Below are 19,019 nucleotides of genomic sequence, written 5' to 3'. Positions count from 1 at the left end.
TGATGCCTGACCTGAAGAGGGAACAATCTACAGCCTGAATAACGTGCTGCTTATAAAGGCACACGGATAACAACGTGTTTAATGAAGGGTGAAATAGCTCTATTTATGAAAGCAATGCATGTGACTCCCTTGTATCTCGGTTCTCATGATTTCACATATCAAATTCAGTCCAATAATTGCACAGTATTTGCATTTTCTTTCTTATTGGCTCTATTCTAACCTAACTGCCTTATCTGTGTAATTACTTTGCAAGATTTCTATCATCTTTTTTACTTCTTACCACTGTAATTTCTCTCAGGTCTGTGCTCTTTACGCGTTGCTTTTGCCTCGCGCAACAATTGAGCGCGTTTTGAGCTGGGGAACATCTGAGGAAGGAAAAGTAACATCTGTATGCTAGGTGCTGAATTTCAAATCCTCTTTTAGGGAGAGTGGCAGTGGGCATATTCTGAATGAAGCACTTCACAACTGTGTTGTAATTGTCAGGAGACATCAGCAGTATTGCTGTGGAAGAATTAGGCCCCTTTGATGTTTATCACTCCTCAAATGTCATGTGCCACTCACTGTTCTCTGCATGAGGGAAAACTAGCAAACATTGATGAATTTTTACAACCTACGCCAAGTTATTGAGCTATTTGGGGACTTTACTTTTTGCATGTCCCCAGTAATTTTGTCCCCAGTAACAGTTTTACAGTAATCAAGAAAAGACTGGATACTACATTGCAAGAATTCTTCCAAAATCATTCCACTGTAAATGTGCACCAGGTATACAATGCAAGAGGTTAAGCTGTGCTTTGAAAAGTAGACAACTGCTTACGTAGCCACAAAACTGGCAAATAATCTATATTGCAATGTAATTTCTGGGAGTTCAGTCTTAGAAAAGGTTTTTATCAAACCTTGCTGTGTGTTGCATAAATAGCTTTCCAGTACAGCGACATTAAATCCAAAAACACTCACACAAATAAAAACCATTTGACTGTGATTTAAATTCCAACATTGAATATGGTTTTAGCGAGATAGAGCTGCTGTAAATAAGTTGGACAGGGATGTCCTTAGCAGATGGCAGAACACCACATCATGCCCACACCTTTAGCATTTTTTTAATCCTCAGTTTTACAGTGATTCATATTCACTTTTGTCTCTTTTTAAGTAATTTGGGAAAAGTAGTTTGTTATGAAATAAGATGAAAAATCCATAAATGCATCCCACTCAAGTTGTGTCCAAGGCTTTTCCCATTTTCTCTCGGTGGAAGGTGGCTGTCTGAGCGCAGCGACTAGTGCCAACTCAGAGACAGCCTTGGGTGTTTCAAAAAGCAACACCTGTGGTCTGGTAAGAAAAGGGAGGTTGCTCTTTTGAGTCCTTCATCGCCACGGTTTTTCCTGTTTTTTTTCTATTTTGATGCAATTTCGTTTTATTCATTACTGTTAGGCAATTTGAGTTGGCCTTCCAATCCAATACTTTAAAATAAAAATATGATTCTCTTTTTTAATAATATCCTGATATTTCATCTCGAGCCCTCAGTTGGTTGCATTTCTACTAAATCACAAAATGCATTCGAAACCGATGACCAGATTCATATCTGGTTTTATTACAGGCGTGACAGAGACACCCTCGTCCAGCTATTTTGAATTGATCTAAAATAAACATATTCCATTCTATGGGTGAAAGCCTAAGGATCTGTTATTCAAGACTATGATTTAGCTTTGTGTATATTACTGTACAAACTGAGCAGCTCGCGCCATAAATACGGAATAAGCTCCGAATGGAGGTAGAGAAGAAACACTTTTTAAGCCTTTTGTACAATGCTTATGTGACAAATCTAAAGCATATTACAATTTCCCTTGAGCCCACATTCTAACAGAATGGCTTCCATTTTTCTCCTCTCCAATCACCCCTCATTCATTACAATGGTTCACATTGATGAAGCTAGCACAAAAATGCAAATTCACATCCAATTTCATGGATCTAAAAGCACTCAAAATAGCCTGGACCCTGGCGTGGAGAAGCCCATAGAGGGGCAGAGCCGTGATGGGCTTGATAAGATGATCCACGGGGTGCAGAACAGCTTGGGTTGTCAGGCATTGTTGGCTTTTAGTGTGTCGAACTCATTTGTGCTCCACCATACTCCAAAGGAATATTGATCAGGAGAGCTTCGCTCTCCGTGTGAGTTCAGCAACTATTTCCTTATGATTTCGAAAGGAAGGATTTTTAGAAAGGATTTAAACCTGGTAATGTATGTTGTGCCTCCTGATGGACCGGGCACGGTGAGTTAAAGGCCCCTAATATCTGTATTTCTGGTAGAATATTTGGTTTGAATACAGCTTGTTTAACCGAATGTTGTGCTTCCTACAGCAACCATGCAAACAGGCACACACACACAGACACACACAGATGTTTGTTCGCAGCAGATGGCTCATGTAAGCTTTTTCACTTAGTGGTAAAGAGTGAATAAGAGTAGTTGCTAAATGGTAATTGTACAAGCAGTTAAATCAGAGAAGACAGTTTCATCTCAGGTTGTTCATTTTTTTTCAAATCTGAAAAAATAGGTATGTTTTACGTGGTTTCCAATCTTCCACTACCAGTGGTGTGGTTCAGGAATTGGAATGTATGTATGCATATTTTACACTTTTTTGTTGCTTTTTCTTGTTAATTTAACACATTTACATTTCTAATAAAATCCATAACCTCTTGAAGCCTGAGGACACACCATTTTATTCATAAGCAACCACACACAGTGTAAACACAAAATTCAACAGTATTTGCGGCAAATCTGAAACCACAAACGACCCGGTGTGTAATTTTGTATCAGCGTTCAGATGACAACAGGGTGCAGAATATAAACTAAAACCAAACCATTCACGACATCCAGACCATTCAGAGGCTGTGTTACTGCATCCGCTGAGACATCCCGTCTGACTCAGCAGTTAGTGGCCCTGCCAGAGCAACTAGAGTTTAATATGTTATCACATGTCAAGGCAATGAAAAATGGAGCTAAAGGTAAAAAGAATTCAAAGATTCCTTTGGGCTGTTCAACTATTGAATGGATTGCTGTTACATTTACAGATATTCAGGCTCCCCAAAGGACGGGTCGTTCTGACTTAACTCCAGACTTTTTTTCATAATAATTGACTAATTGACATGACATTTAATGAATTATATATAATTATATTAACTGAAATAACTTAATAATTATTAGGTAATAACATAACCAGTACTATGGAACTATTTTACTGCTGAATGTTTCTCAGTAGTTTTCAACCTGCTCCTATAGGACAGGGGTCAGCACCACAACAATGACCCACTAAATAATCATCACAAAGCATTCGAATAGCAGCCAGCTAGTACAACGTTTTCATTCACTTGGTTTGTCACTTGATAACATAAGATTCAATTTAAATGTTTGAATCATTCAAAAGAAAAATGTTCCTTCTGCCGCTGTGGGATTCTTTTGCTGGTTGTTAATATCTGCAAGTAATGGCCTTGGGGCTGCATATTATCAGCTTTTTTAAATTTCAGTTTGAGGTTTGCAAGATTCAATTACTGTGAGTTTAAAAAGGAAAAGAAAATGAATTTAATTGGTAAAATTGCTAATGTTATTAATTCATGAAAATCTGAGATATTTGGCTTTTACTAACATAACCCACATACCAAGCATTCGATTTTGAATTGACTTTTTTATTTTTTATAAATGAATATTAAATGAGTAAATAATAAATGACTCACTTTCACTTTGGAGTTTATCTGAAGCATCTACAGTCAAGATGGGTTACTGGTCCGGAGGGACCCTAACTGTGCTCAATCTGTTCACGCGCTGAGAGGCTTTGTGCTGCCGTTATCCACGGATCAGCCGTGAATTTAGAACTGGCCACAGAAGCTTCCGCACAATCTGTCCGCACCAAATATTAAAAGAACTTAATGATCTAATTGTTAATTTAATAAAAGTATACGCTTTTGCTGAATCGTTTGTGAACAGCTTTCAATTCCGATAAAGTACATGCTGTTCTGCCGGGGGCAGTTTTCAATTACTCAGAAGGTCTGCAAAGATCACGCTCTGTATCTATTATGCGGCGGCTCGTCCTGCTGTGCTCGTACACAGGAGGTGTGAGTTTTGCATTCTTTCTCCCTGTTTTTGAATTCCGTCCTGATTATGTCATTAAATGGCGGCCACATATTTTGCTGTGCTGCATGCAATATCTCCAAGAACCCCAGCAGGCAAGAATAGGCAGACGGTTCAAGGTTTGCTGTATCTCTTAGCTTTTCCTCAGTCGGTTGTCAACAAGTAATTGGTCTCCATAAAATGATGTTTCAGTCTTAGTCATTTAATTGTTACTGGTCTGTGTGCAGTGGATGAAACACCGAAAGTGATAACAATTCGCAGTTCCAATTAAATTCACTCATGTGTGACTTATACTTGAGGAATTGCTCTCTGGTCCAGTCAGAAGTGTTTGGCTCTTTACAGCACTTTGTCTGCATTTGTGCAGACATATAGCGTTTGCTATTGAAATATGCAAAGTTCTGCATCATACGTCCCTGTTGAACTGGTTGGTCTGTAGCTGTGTGCTGACCAGGTAAGACGTTTTTCAGCGGCCATAGATGTGACCTGTAGTGCTTTTTTTACTTTTAGTAATTTGGCATTGCCTTGAGTGCTTGTGGCCTCCTGGGGGCCTCCCACTGGACGTTTTCCAGGTACGCCCAACGGAGAGCCTGTTATGATATTTTGCTCTATTGCTTTTGTGTCTTGGTCAACAGATCTGGAGAACTTCAAGACACAGAGAAGAAGTCCAGTGAGAGTTCGTGAAGGCCAAGGAGTGGTACTACTGTGCGGCCCACCACAGCACTCCGGAGGTAAGACAGCCTTATCTTTAAAGAGCTTCCATCATGTCAAGAATTTCATTTTTATTTCCTACCTTACACATTAGGGCCCTGCTGCTCATGACTGAGGACTGATCTACTGTTAATCTGGACACAGTCCGGGTCGGATCTTCTGGTTGTTCGTTTGTGTTTGTCGGGCTCAGTGGTGTGAGTCATTTTTACTCTGGGACTCTCTGACCTGTCAGCCTGATTTTCAATGGGGCGAGGAAAAACTTTGGCATGCAGACTGGAAAGGCTGTCTGCAGCTGGGGTCCTGCCAGGCTGAGTAATAGAGCTTCTCTCTGAAGGTGCTTGGTGCGCTTCAAATTAGCCCTTTGCATCCATGACATTAACATTGGGAGTTAGCGCCCACTGCTATTAACTCCCACGCAGAGGTCTGGAGATGGGGCTTTATCCTACCAGCCAGCAAGGATGAATGAAATTCTCCGCTACTGTGAAATTCGGATTGTGGGTTGAGTTCAGCAATTATTTCTAAATATAGTTGGTGATAGTGTTTCATACTGGCTTAGTCCAAAAAGCAGTGACTCATATATATTTTGTAGCAATCTCTTATGGGATGTTTAAATTAAGTAACTCAACATAGTGATATGTACAGGTGACTACTTTGATCATTTCGCTGTGGTTACTATTATTTCTATAATATAAGAAGCTCGAGAACCATTCAATATTATCTTGGAACAAAGTTTAATTTGTATTTAAATTGTATAGTTTAAATGTATTTTTGAAAATCTCTTAAATTAAACAACAACCATGATGAGTATTGGGGAAGCTAACAGGGCTAACGCTATACTACTATATCCATGTTAATTTTTCTAAATATAAAACTTACAAGTCAAACTTTTTGTGTTTGATGGTTTGCTACTGAGCAACCTTAATGAACAGCAGTTCTGTCCAACACGGCAGTCAGTTATTTTTATACGTCCGTATTCAGGATGGTAACCGCCATACGAGTGCAGTGCAGAATGGCGGCACTTAGCGAGCTGGTAGGGCCTCTAATGGGGCTCACGTGCACTCAAAAAACACATAGAAGCTTGGTTAAAAACACAAACCGAGGGTGAGCGACTTCATTCTAGAAGTAGACATTACTTCATTTTGTCTTTACATAGTAAAGACACATACATGTTTGTTCTATGATCTTTTTAAATGTATCACACAGTTAAAGCGGTGATGTTGATCTTTGCATGTTCCTCATCCCAATAAAGATGTGCCTTAAACTATACAAACTGATAAACAACCCCTTAAAGCTTTTGCTGTTGCTGGTGTCATTTAGGGAAACTTATAGGGTTTACCTTTGCACGTTTTTATCATATTCACTTGCAGTACTTTGTTGTGTACTATAATGAGACATCTCACCTTGATGTGACAAAGAAGAGGTGGGACAAGGAGCCACATGCTTACTTTGGCGACCTTGTAGTGTAGGCCTAATGGTTACTTTTGTTAGTCACATTCCCTGGCGGAAGGTTTGCAAATGCCAACGCGCACTCCAGCCAGCTAACAACAAAACAGCAGCATTGACAGAAGTGTTTGGCTGTAGTAGCAGAATCATGACGGTTTCCAAAAATTGTTTCCATTCAGTTCACATTTCATTATTTGTAGGGAAACATCACAGGTTCAGTCGTTGCAAAGTGGCATGCACTAAATTCCATCTCATTTTTTGGGGGGGGAAACTCGTTTGTTGTGAAGGCAATCCTGCACGCACCCGACTAATGTTCATAATTTGGAGAAGGAAGATTGCTCTCTTTACGTGACTGCATTGAGTACGGTGCTCTCTGGCCAACATTCTGAGTGCAGAAATGATTCAACGTCCACTGACTTCTCCTTGGAAACATTATATGTTCCAAAAGGTTCTGGGCAATTTGTATTGATACAAAAGCACATAGTATGTTACATATAAATATATATAATACCTAACCTACAAGCAAAGTAGAGCATGTCAAGCAAAGTGGAATCAAAGGTGTAGGACAAGGTTGACTTTTCAATATCTACTGCTGGTAATTGTTTAAATTCTGGGCAAAAAATACATAGATTTGTTATTTTCTGATTCCTATTGTGTCAGAACCAGACATGATGACAATTCTAACAACATATATCCAGTATTTATGGCGCAGGTATAACACATTGAATTGAAGAACTGGGCCAAGAGACTCTCACATTTCCAAACCTCAAAAATTATTCAGGAGGACTGCGGCTCGGATGAGTAAAAATCACACCTTTATTTTATAGCATAGAAGTACAACTGATGATGGATCTCATTTTGTTCATGTTACCAGTAGCTAGGTGGGAGCTTCATTCCTGTGAGAAGCATAAAACCTTTGAACCGTAGCTCCTTGAATCATGTGAATCTTCTTCATGTTTCTTTCACACATTTTGTATGTTAGGAATGGCACAGGTCCTCTTTTCTCTGGCATTGGCAATGAAATGTATTGTTTGACCTTTCAACTAACAGATGTTTCAACCACAAGGAGTTTCTATCTTTTTTTCAGGGATGTAAACACTATTTCATTTATATTGGCATTACAAATGTAGAAAATCTCTTTATAAACACATTCAGGTGCATCTAATTGTAATCCTGCTGCTTTGCTCTCGTTGCAATTTTGACAACATCAAACTCCACAGATGTTTATTTAGATGTATACCAGAGTGTTTGGGTGAGAATTTGACTAAATCATTGGAGCTACATATGTTATCTGGGTCTGGGGAAATGATGATAGACTCATTCAATATTTCCTTTCAATAATTCATCTTGTCTGTCATTTGTTCTGAAAATGGGGGCTACTTTTTATTTATACCAGAAACTCCCTTTGGACCTCCCTCCAACATGACACTGATCGTTTGGGACTAAAATACTGGAGGGTTTTTTGTCAGTAACCAACACGTATACATTGCACCTGGCCCATATCAGTCACTCCCACTGACTCTCATACGAAGCCTTTACTTGCTCTTTAAATGGTATGATAACGCCATCGTTACTAATGTAAAATCTGTAGAACTGTCAATTGTTTTGCCACCATGATTTTGAGATGATCTTGGCTGACATTGGCCGAAGACAGCGTGCACACACATCACATCCAACGCATAGAGACAACCAGCCACCCTCGCATTCACACCAAGGGCAGTCTGCAATCATCAATTCACATAGCCTGCATAGCGATGGACTGTGGGAGCGAGCCGGAGAACCTGGAGAAACCTCCGCTAACACGGGGAGAATATGCAAACTCCACACTGACAGGCCCGACCAGCGGGTCTGAATTTCAAGTGAGTCTTATTGTGAGGCTACTGTGCAGTAGGAGGCAGCAACCATGACTGAAGAAGCTATATTTACACATTCTAACAAAACCGTACAGTGGAAAACTCAACAGAAACCATCAATAATGCTACAAGCCAACTAACTTGCGATAAAACTGTAAGTCATTAGGTCTTTACAGTGAAAATGTGACAAATGATTTGGCTTGACCCTCTTTCTCAAAGACATAATGTAGCTCTTAAAATAATCCTCAATTAAAAGAGTGCAGGGAAATAGGTGCAGTCTGCATGCGAGACTGTACAATAAGACTAGTTTTTAACCCAAATTAGAAGTTTCATGAGCAAGCCAGATTCATGCTTCTGTCTTTTTACAGGAACTGGTAGTTGCAAAAGACCATTAAAAGGTTTTTGGAATTACATTTTAGATCTGGCTTCTGGCAAAGTCAAGCTGATGATTCAAAAATACATTTATTTGAATATACTGTCTAATTAAAAAGTTAGTTAATAGACAACAGGACTACTAAATGTGCATTGTGAATTAAAACATTTCAAGACCTCTGAAACCACACCATGTAAGGAAAAGATACTTAGATATAGATTATCAATACTATTAGTGTCAACAGTTCTTTGATTAATTGCTAATCTTTCAAACTAGGTTAGTGCTCCCCTGCTGCTTTACTAATAACAAAAAAAAACCCACATTCAGCGTTTATAGTTTTGTCTGAGCGACCAGTACTGTACAAACTCCCTTTGTTTATACAGAGCACCCCTCAGTTCCTTCTTGTGGATTGCAGCTCTTCTCTGGAGACTCTGCACGCTGCATGCAATGAGCCATTTCCTATGTAAGCAAATTGCAAAATAATTGCTCCCATGGAGTAAAGTGTGGTAAAATTCGTGTTCAGTCTCACGCTGCCTTTGCCAAGGATCGGCCTCATCTCACATTTAACAGATATCAGTATCCCATGCATGATTCAGCAGGCCATTATTTCATTTTAACGATGCCTCAAAACCCTCAAGACAGCAGCAGGAAGTAGTTGGGTGCAGCCAGGATGCTTTGAAACTGTTTGGTGTGTGCCAAGAGGAGCTGCAGTGTGGCTGTTTCACTGAAACGTTGTGTATTTGCATTAGATGTCAGTCTGTGTCACGATCTGCTTTGGGAGGGTCTGAATGGCAGTTGTTAGTCCAGGACCTAATGCATCTGACCTCCTTTCACTAATGGAAACTGGCCTTTTAGCTTTACTCAAGGCTGAAATCACTTGTTCTCTACTTGCAGAGCATGTACCTCAAAACAAAGGCTGCTCACTGGCCGGTAACACATTTAGCTTGCAGGGATTTTTCCAATGTGCGTGACCTAGGCCATTTTATAGAGTGAACGTGTTGTGTGTTATGAATACAGATAGGTAGCCCTGGTTAATGGTTGTTGCTGTCTAGGGAGCAGACTTGCCAGTAAGACTTTCAAATAAATAAATTATTTTTTGAGACCATACACACTTGAACAAAAAGCGACTCAGGATTCAGTATGTCCTTGGCCTGTCATGTTGTATTTCTCTTCCCTCTTCCCTACGATCATTAAGGGGAAATTGATGCTGCCTGTTCATTATACAAAGGCTAAATGGAACCACGATGAAAATCTGCCAGTCACTGTCAGTCATGATTGCATTATTCCATTACCGCCCATCAAATCAAGTCAAATCATCCGATACAACCATTGGTACTTTCAACTTCCCATTTCCTGCTTCCTGTTTCACATCATGCATCTTTAACTAACCAATCAGTAATCTCTTATTTGCTGTTGTTTCGGTTTGTCGTGCCGTGGCCCTTTTGGAAGATATTGTTTCATAAACACACATTGGATGTGCATGACCTTGTGAGGATGAGAGCCGGCTAGGATATATAATTTATCAGAGGGGATATTACTGCTGTTCTCTCTCTGGGTCTAATCAAACCAAGAAGTTAGGGTTGATACAAATGACGGTGGCTAGGACGGACTTCAAAGCCTGTCTCATATCAGAATGTTCACCTCATTAAAGGGAGCTTTTCGGAAAGCATCATATTTGCCTCATTGCAGACTATTTGAGTAAAAGATCAATAGCACTCTAAATCTGTTGAAAGTTAAGCATAAAACGGGGACTGATGACTGCGACACTGGTTCTGTCAAGAAACCTCAGAAAGCAACAAATTAATGAATTTCTTTCTTTTTTTAAATTTGTAAAATGGCTAATGCAATAAACCAAGAACTCATTCATTCAATTTTGAAGGAGTTCTACATTAGAAATTTCAAAATGGGCCGCATTGGAGAGCAAAAAAACAACATTGGCACAAAACAGACTGGCAGATGTTATTACACAGTGTGTTTCAATTTCATGTCGCGTTCTTGGGACGATCACAAGGTCACCTCTACCAGCCCAACCCACATACAAACACCCACTCTGTACTTGTACTTGGTGAAAAAGAGGATTTTTAACCATTTGTATCACGCAAATCTGTGGCATGTTGCGATTATGTCAAAGCCCATACAGTCTCTTGCCCCCTAAAGAGCACAAGTGAAGTACTCTGAGTCAGTAGATGAGTGTCCAACTCGTGTCCCAATTATTCCCTCTACTGGGGTGCTGAGTCATCACTTAAACAAGTTTTTACCAACGGCCAAGATTGCTTTTGGGACAGGGATACAATATGGTCCAGAGCAATCTATCCTTGTGTCAATACGTCAAAACATCATCATTCATTTTCAAAAAATGCAGCTTGTTGTCAGTACAAAGACTCTCTGACTGCATTACATTTGTAGTACTGTGAGTCTTTGCCGGAAGTTTGTTATCAAGGATGTTGATTGATTGACCAGGTGGAACCATACTGAATGACATGATTTGTAATACATTGATTCTATGGTGCATCGTATAGTTTCTCGTTGATTTGAGGTCCTCTGATGCTACATGACAGTCTCAAAGAGATATGCTCGTTCTTATGTACAACTACAGTTTCTGTTCTGAATAAAGTAGATGAAACAGGGCATTATTTAATGGCCAATGGTAATACATTTACAGCAAGGTAAAGTTTAATTTACGCTGGTTGAGTTTCTTTAGTACACATATAACGCTCTGCTCAACCACAGCCTTTGATGAAATATGATTCAGATATTTTGATTATACATCACTCTGCTTACAACTACAAAGTTATCACCATAGCAACGAAAAATGTAAAAAAATAATTGTAGATGCATCATGTTAGTGATGGTTGCAGTGTAATTGCTGCATAATGCTGCATTGTGTCACAACTATTGAAGACAGCCTGGTGTTTTTCTTTGATTACGCATTTATTTCCTTCTTAAGTGTTCACCAACACACTCCGCATCTCACAAATACGTCAGCATCCCTGCAGTGAGAGTAAATAAGTACTCTGTACTTAATCGGTTCATCACTTCAACATAGTGAGCCTGTTAAACTTTTATCATATTAAGGACATCAATCTGACAGTGAGTAAGAGTAATTGCTCTTCAATTATACATTGTGTTTTTAATCATGGAAGCTTGGCCCTGAGTCCAATCCACTAATTGCTTTATCCTTCAGGGCACCGGAGTGATGCGACTACTGATGCGGTGGACGTTATCTTTAGACGGGTATAGATGACACACAAATTCACTGTGTATTTTAAACGTGTGCCATCCGCCTCTGACTTTCTCCTCAGAACTTACCTTCACGTGGATCTTCAATGAGTACCCGTCGTTTGTCATCCAGGACACGCGCCGCTTTGTGTCCCAGAAGACAGGCAACCTCTACATCGCCAAAGTGGAAACCTCTGATGTGGGCAACTACACGTGTGTAGTCACCAACACGGTCACCAAAAGCAGTGTTCAAGGACCACCGACTCCTCTGGTGCTGCGGGTTGACGGTATGAACGTTTTACCACGCGCGCCAAACACAGAGGAAGGAGTTGGAAAAGAGTGATGCATTTGTTTGGTTACTAACTGTTCATTTGAAGCAGTACTGCTTTCAAATTGCTGGCGCGGTTGCTTACATTAGCTTTAGCTCGGCAAAAGGTTTAAAGGTTTAGCTGGCAAAATGCTTTTGCTGGTTGCTGGACAACTTGTTGAGTAAAAGGAACAATGTCGGGGTTCTGTTCATTAGATCTGAAAGAGTAGTGAGTGTCTTTGTTATAAAATCAAGACGATCCCATCTTTAAAGCTTTCTTTCAAGTTGACTTTTATCTGACAGACTGGTTTGGAAAAGAGGGCAGGTGTCGACCTTGTGAAGCGACTGCATCATTTCATTGGATTATTTTTATTTTGAAACAAGATAGGTTTGTAATTATGATGTGTAGACCACCATTCTAGGAATGGGGAGGGATTTATAGAAAAATAACAAAGGGCATAGCATTGCAATAGATGTCACCACTGCAAATTAGATACACTTTCCTGATCCGTTGGACTTAGTGTCCAAAGAAAGAGTTTTAATTTGTGTTACGCTCATATTATGCTATGACAGTCATGAGTAACCCAAACTATGTTTGTTTGTGAGCATCTCAAAGCCTCGAGCTGAGCTAATTCTTTTCAGACATGCATATCATTATTTCTGTTTTTATTTGTAACTGCAGGTGTGATGGGTGAATACGAGCCAAAGATCGAAGTGCAGTTCCCTGAAGTTGTTCCTGTTTCTAAGAGCTCAACTGTCAAACTGGAATGTTTTGCACTTGGAAAGTATGTCCCACTGTGTGTCATTATACCACAACCTGTTTTTGTTTACTTTATCGTTCTACAATGCATGCTAATGTGTGAGGACCCTCAGAAGTCATATTGAGAGTAAAAGATTTAGCATTTTAATGATTTCTTCGTGTGCTGTACACCAAGAATACACAGACATTTTTAGACAACTATCTCTAGAAGCATTTTTAATGTTGTGGCCTGTTGCTGTGTGTTACATTTATGTGCCTTTAGTCCAGTGCCAACCATCAGCTGGAGAAGAGCGGACGGGGCCTCTTTTGGCAGGAAGGTGGACATAAATAAAGCCAGCGGAGTATTAGAAATCCCTTACTTCCAGCAGGAGGATGCGGGAGTCTATGAATGTGTGGCTGAAAACAGTAGAGGAAGAAACTCTGCAAAAGGAAAGCTTTCTTTCTACGGTGAGTAGGAGGAGGATTTGCTGTCCTTTATCTAAAATTGATTTAACTTCACAGCCCTCGTCTTGGAAATAAATAATATCTTAGGCCTTCAACCTCTCAGTCATCTTCCCAACATATCATGTGCATTTATAGACTTTTACTCAATCTTTTGATTCATACCCCCAAAATTTCACTGCAACTGAGTGTGATTGAAAACCTTGCAGAATTATAGTGTAGCTTTGGTGTGAGTCTCACAAAAAACTTTTTCTTGTTGTCATGCAATCTGTAGCTTTTATTAGGACCCATATATAACCGCATCATATTGTGGATTGTGGTAATAAATTAAACCATTGCCAGTAGTTAATTTCTGACAGGCTCTTTATTGTGCTAGTGACAAACACAAGCCTGTTGTGCACACAGATTTATACCACCTTTCAGAGGAGAGGAGAGGTGATTTCCCCCCCCCCCCCCCTCACCAACACTGGACTTACCGTCCATATTCTGAGAAAGCTTTTAATGGCTCTTGATGAAGGATTTTTATGATTTCTCCCTCCATTATGTTGCAGTGATGATGTCTGCCCATAAACCCCTGTAGGGATGTGTTTGAGTGAAACCATCAAATACGGATTTTTCTTTCCTGTGAAGAAGGGTGCCTTTGATATGATAATGCGGTAGTATAAAGTTTTCTGCGGCACCTGTGGGTAAGATGAAATGCCCCGGGTACCTGTAGGTGGGCTCAGAATAAATCATGTTTTGCTTTAAAAGGAAATGCGTATTAATAGAAAAGTGTAGTGTCACACAACTGGCTGACTTTAGAGGCCCTAAAAAAAATGAAAATGGCATTTACTTTTTCAACAACCTGTACTATCTCTGTTTTGGTACCGTGTTGCATTGCATCTGCACATTTTCTTTGCTGTACTTGTGTGCAAGTCATGTTTCTCCTTGTATGATTTAAGGCCTGTCTTATCGCAAAGCCTCGCAGATTGGCCCGGCGCCAGGTGATAAAAATCTGTAATCTCATTTTAAACTCCCATAGACAAGAGCTTGGTGGGACATCCATCAACTCTATAGAAGAAAAGGAGAATCAATACGGGGATGTGGTGTTTGCGACACCCAACCAATGCGGGCACAGGAACAATAAGGGGTGGCCTCTTTTTCGATTTCCCACTTAATTGTCCTTCTGTAGTTCCAGGGGATTTATGAAATTAGATCATGGTTTAGCAGATGACTGCCTTTGAATGAGTTTGGACATGATCAGATTGACTTTGTATAGAAGCCGCTTGCATCATGTCTTCCCTTCCATTATGTTATCTCTGACAGTCTCATTTGTAATATTGTTAACTGGGTGTCATGCACAATAGTGCTTGTTTCTGTGTATTGGTGTATTTTCAATTCAGTACAGCTTGCTCATTTCCAAACGTATTATGTGGGGTTTTTGGACAAAATGTTATCTCACTTTTCACATGAGACGGCCAAACACTATGTCAGCTTTTATTATTCAAATACTATGTTTGTGTGCAAAATGACAAAGAAATTGCTGGCAAACCTTGAAGAACTTTCAGGAAGAGCCCTCAGTGCTCAAGGTGCTCAAGTTTGGAGTATTATATATACACAATACATCTTGTCATGAGCCACACCAAAAATAGAAGCCAGGAGTTTACGATCGATATCTTTGCTGTTCTCAATTTGAGTTAATCTGTGACATGCCCCGGACACATGACTAAAGTTGCCTTTATGTGGGGCAGGTTGGGTCTGACCTTGGTTTGGTGCGTTCGAGCCCAGCTGGTTCACAGCAAAAAACCTATCCAGCTCCAGAATACAACCAGGAACTATGAAAAAAAACTATATGAAAATGGACATTTTTCTTTTTAATAAATTAACAGTATTATACCAACAGTTTTTTTTTTTTAATCAAGATAAATTGTTTATCAGTAAGAAATCTCAACAAAGGGACGTAAATTTCTATCAGTATTATAATGTAGATTTAAAACTAAGGCTACCGTGTTTTTGGCACAAGTGTACAATTCCTACCGTTAAGTTGGATTCTATAAATCCAAACTTTTATGTTTTATGTTGTGCTTAACATAACTTTTAAGTATTAGATGCCCCTTTCAAACCACGTTTAAGAACAACCCCCATGCCCCCTATTGTCGGTCAGTATTTTCCCTGCTAAAAAGTCCCTAACGTTGAATATACCAAAAATACTGTTTACAGCTGTAACTTAGCTATTTTATAACTGGAGAGAGATGAGAAGAAAACATGTTTTTGCATAATAAAAATAATTATTATTATGAAAGCAACACAGGGAAACCTCCTCATTCCCCTTTACCCTGGCAAAGCATCCTGTATTTATATGTATCATTCACAAGGGTCATAAATCTTCTGACTCTGTCGCCACATGATCACCAGCATAAGTAACATGAAATCTATCGATTTCAGATGTTTCAATAGACATAAATTAAAATATAATATGTTATTTACAGCACTGCTAAATCAATACAACCCTTTAGTTGTATGTATTGCATATATTACATGCAAACAAACTCTTGTAAAATGTAAAAAAGATCCTCGTCAAAAGAATCTTCATCAATGTAATTTTTAAGGATAATTGCAGTAGACTCACTAGATTTATACATGCATTTAACCTTACAGTGAAGGATTTCAACTAACCTATTGATCTTTCCACATGTTCAATTTTCACAACTGTTTTAATTTATATATTTTTCAACTGAAGGTGAGCTTTGGGTTAATTGGAAGTGGATTTATGACTTTTCCCCCTGGATGCCTCTTTAATGAACTAATCGCCCGCTTGGTTGCTTTATTGATTTATTCTTAAACTGCTGCATACCAGAAATACTCAAGCATAGGTGTAGCAATGAAGTGTTCATTTACACTGTGTGGCATGTGACCTCACAGCTGCACCTAACCTGACTGAGAAGCCTCAAGATGTTCAGAAGACTATTGATGATACTCTGGTGTGGGAATGCAAAGCCAACGCCAAGCCCAAACCCTCTTACCGCTGGATGAAGAACGGAGAGCCTCTGGACCCCATGGAGGTTAGTCATGTTTCTCTTTTCTCTTTTAATGACAACAACTCAAATATAAATCACGCAAAGAGAATGAGCCTTACTTATATTGTATTGTTAACCAATTATCAATATTAGTTGATAATTATATAGCCCTGTTTAGCAAAGAGGCTCAACAATTTAACACTTAATTCATCCTTTCTTTCTGCTTTTCTCAATTTTCTCTCTGGGGAGGGTGAAGTGCCTTATCATCCAAAATGCATTTCACATTTGGGCCAATTGCCTTGTTTTCTGTTATTGTGCTGCTAAAGTGACCATACGTCTTTCCTAAAATGAACGGCTCTTGTGGATCTGATATTTTCAGTGTCTGGATTGGGCAATAAGCCCAAAACCAGAGCATTGGAGCATTTTTCAAGGGGGAAACCGAGTTTCTTTTTCTGTTCTGTTGAATTGAAAGCTTTGATGGTATTTGAAATTTGACGCACTTAAATTTAAAGAGCTGAATCGAGATTCACACAGTACAGGAGATTGCACAGTTTTGCGCTTTGCCATCATGGCACAGAAGTAGTTCTCCCTTCAAATCCCGTACATGCAGCAACTCTCTGTCGTTTGTGGCCGTTGAGTGACAACGGTCACTTCCTCGATGTTTCACTCCACCTGTGCATGGATTTGTAGATAACGTTGTAAAAATTCCTTTGGCTTTTGGCCAAGGTAACATTTTCTCTGTACATGTGGCTATATTAATGAGGTGGGGTGTTACCATTTTCAAAATGCCACCCTCAACAGCGGCAACACTAAATCAATTTCTAAACCCAAAGGTCAGCGATGTAGAGAGAAAGAGGGAGAAAGAGAGAAAGGCCAAGGGGGCCATGTGTTATTCCTCATTAGAATGGATCAGTCCTCCTTCTCTTTATCCCATCTCTTTCTCTTTCTTACCTTCCCTTTCAAAAAAGAGTTTTGTTTTTCCTCTCTCCAACTCATTTTGGGCCACCTCAAAGGGAGTTAAATGGCGCAGAGGAGGACTGTCACTTCAAAAGGTCACATCGGTGAAACAAGGACCTACTCACGCTTGTGTTTTTCCACTCTACCACCCGCTCGCCTGTCAGTCTCATACAACTGTGTGTTTTTGAAATTTTTTCACCTCAAACGTCAGAGAGAAATGATTTGCCTTTTCACAGCTCAACTTGAAACAGCACTGGTATCAGAGAAACTTCCAGAATAATTAATGATGCCATAAAGCAGACAAAATGTCTCAGTTTTCTCTCTGGTAATAAAGAGATTGTGATAGTGCCGCCACTGAGTCTGTGAGGGTCTTTTGACAGGGCACTGGGTGCTGAATAGAGTAGTGGGACAACCCATGCACTTACACTGATCTCTTTCATCTCCCCACCCCCCCCCCTGGGCCCTAAAAAGGAACATCCATTATTTATTCAAAGTCCCTACGTCTCTTTCTGTCTTCTTCTCCATCATCCCATTGAACACAATAGGCATGGAGTGAAAACCCAGGGACTTCTGGTGTTCCACTTGGAAACTACTGCATACATATATGCTCACACAGGACCCCCTCTGGCGATTAGTTTGGCACCCGGTCAGCCATGTGTCCATCGTGTCTTTGGGCCTCAGAGAGAGCCCTATTTGAAGATCCTCAGCAGTGTCTCTGACTGATGTTAAGGGACAGTCCTTGTCTTTTCAAGTGGCAGTGCTGTAATGATTCCAGGCGACACACAGACTGGCGACAGGACCCTCTGGACTACTTTGTCAGTGACATTAAAAGGTCTGGCTACACTCAATGGAAAAGATCAAGGGCAAGAACAATGAGTGCTGCCACACTTAAATTGACACAACTATAAAAGGGAGCAGAAAGTAGTGCCAATCCTTGTAAAGGTCAAAAGAAGCAGTGGAGAGAAAAGTATTTTGTTTCGGGTCGAATTATTATTTGTATTTTTTGTTAGTCCATGTATTCCTTTTCAAACAAACTCTTGCTCTTGCTGGATATTCTTTTTTCTCTTCCACCTAAAATTCCTTCAGACTTGGTGGATCGAGTGAAACCGAGCAGCTTGCTGCAGCTTATTCTTAACTACTTCCTCCGAGGTTTAAATTTCAGCCACAGTTTGATCATGTCTTAGTGCTATGTTAAGCAGAGGGGGTTACGTCTAGTCACTGCGGGGCTATTAAGACCACACAAAATTAGCAGTGTTTCAATTATCAACCCCCCTGATGAGAGAAAAAGTGTGGCTAAAGCTTGAATTAGATCAGGTCATTTCTCAGAATGAACGCAGCTGGCATTGTGGTGCTTAACATGTCTATTCTTAGCCCTAATTATGCACATCGAAGGTTTTTTAGTCCAGCATTCTCATATTACACCTGGTATATGATGTCGTCATATCGCTAATTGCAGTGTTTATCAGCTTTCCTTCCAGCCGATAAGTAAGTTTTCAAAGTCAAGATGAAATTGTTTATAAGTAAGAAATCTCAACATCTAACTGTTTATTTCATTATAATGAGTGTTTCATTTCTAGATTTCCTAGATTTAAGTACAGATAACTGGCTTGTGGAATTTATATGATCTTGTATATCACAAGATCTGTTTATTTAATGAAAATGTTATGAGAGCAGTTGTCAGTCCTTTTAGTGAATGTTGGCTTTGCAAAAGGCTCATCCCCTGAGGTCTCTCACACGGCACTTTCTGAGGCCACCGTGGCTCGTGGGAATCCAAAGCTGGATACTTTAATCTGTTAACATGCAGTTTGAATACAGACTCTGAGGATTTGATCTTACATTTTCCAAAGA

General features: G+C 39.7%; 1 protein-coding gene across 2 annotated transcripts in view; it reads left to right on the top strand.

Moving 5' to 3' along the window:
* cntn3a.1 (contactin 3a, tandem duplicate 1) overlaps nt 1-19,019 on the top strand; it is a 58,958-nt gene that overhangs the window by 19,976 nt on the left and 19,963 nt on the right. For both annotated transcript variants that reach the window (XM_037481058.2, XM_037481057.2), the window contains exons 5-9: nt 4,747-4,842; nt 11,794-11,997; nt 12,700-12,802; nt 13,040-13,224; nt 16,120-16,259. In XM_037481058.2, coding sequence (XP_037336955.1) covers nt 4,747-4,842; nt 11,794-11,997; nt 12,700-12,802; nt 13,040-13,224; nt 16,120-16,259 — 728 coding nt within the window. The remainder of the gene's footprint in view (nt 1-4,746; nt 4,843-11,793; nt 11,998-12,699; nt 12,803-13,039; nt 13,225-16,119; nt 16,260-19,019) is intronic.

The sequence above is a fragment of the Pungitius pungitius genome, chromosome 1 (assembly GCF_949316345.1).
Source record: "Pungitius pungitius chromosome 1, fPunPun2.1, whole genome shotgun sequence".
Classification (NCBI taxonomy): Eukaryota; Metazoa; Chordata; class Actinopteri; order Perciformes; family Gasterosteidae; genus Pungitius; species Pungitius pungitius.
This window is presented reverse-complemented; position numbering and strand designations above follow the sequence as displayed.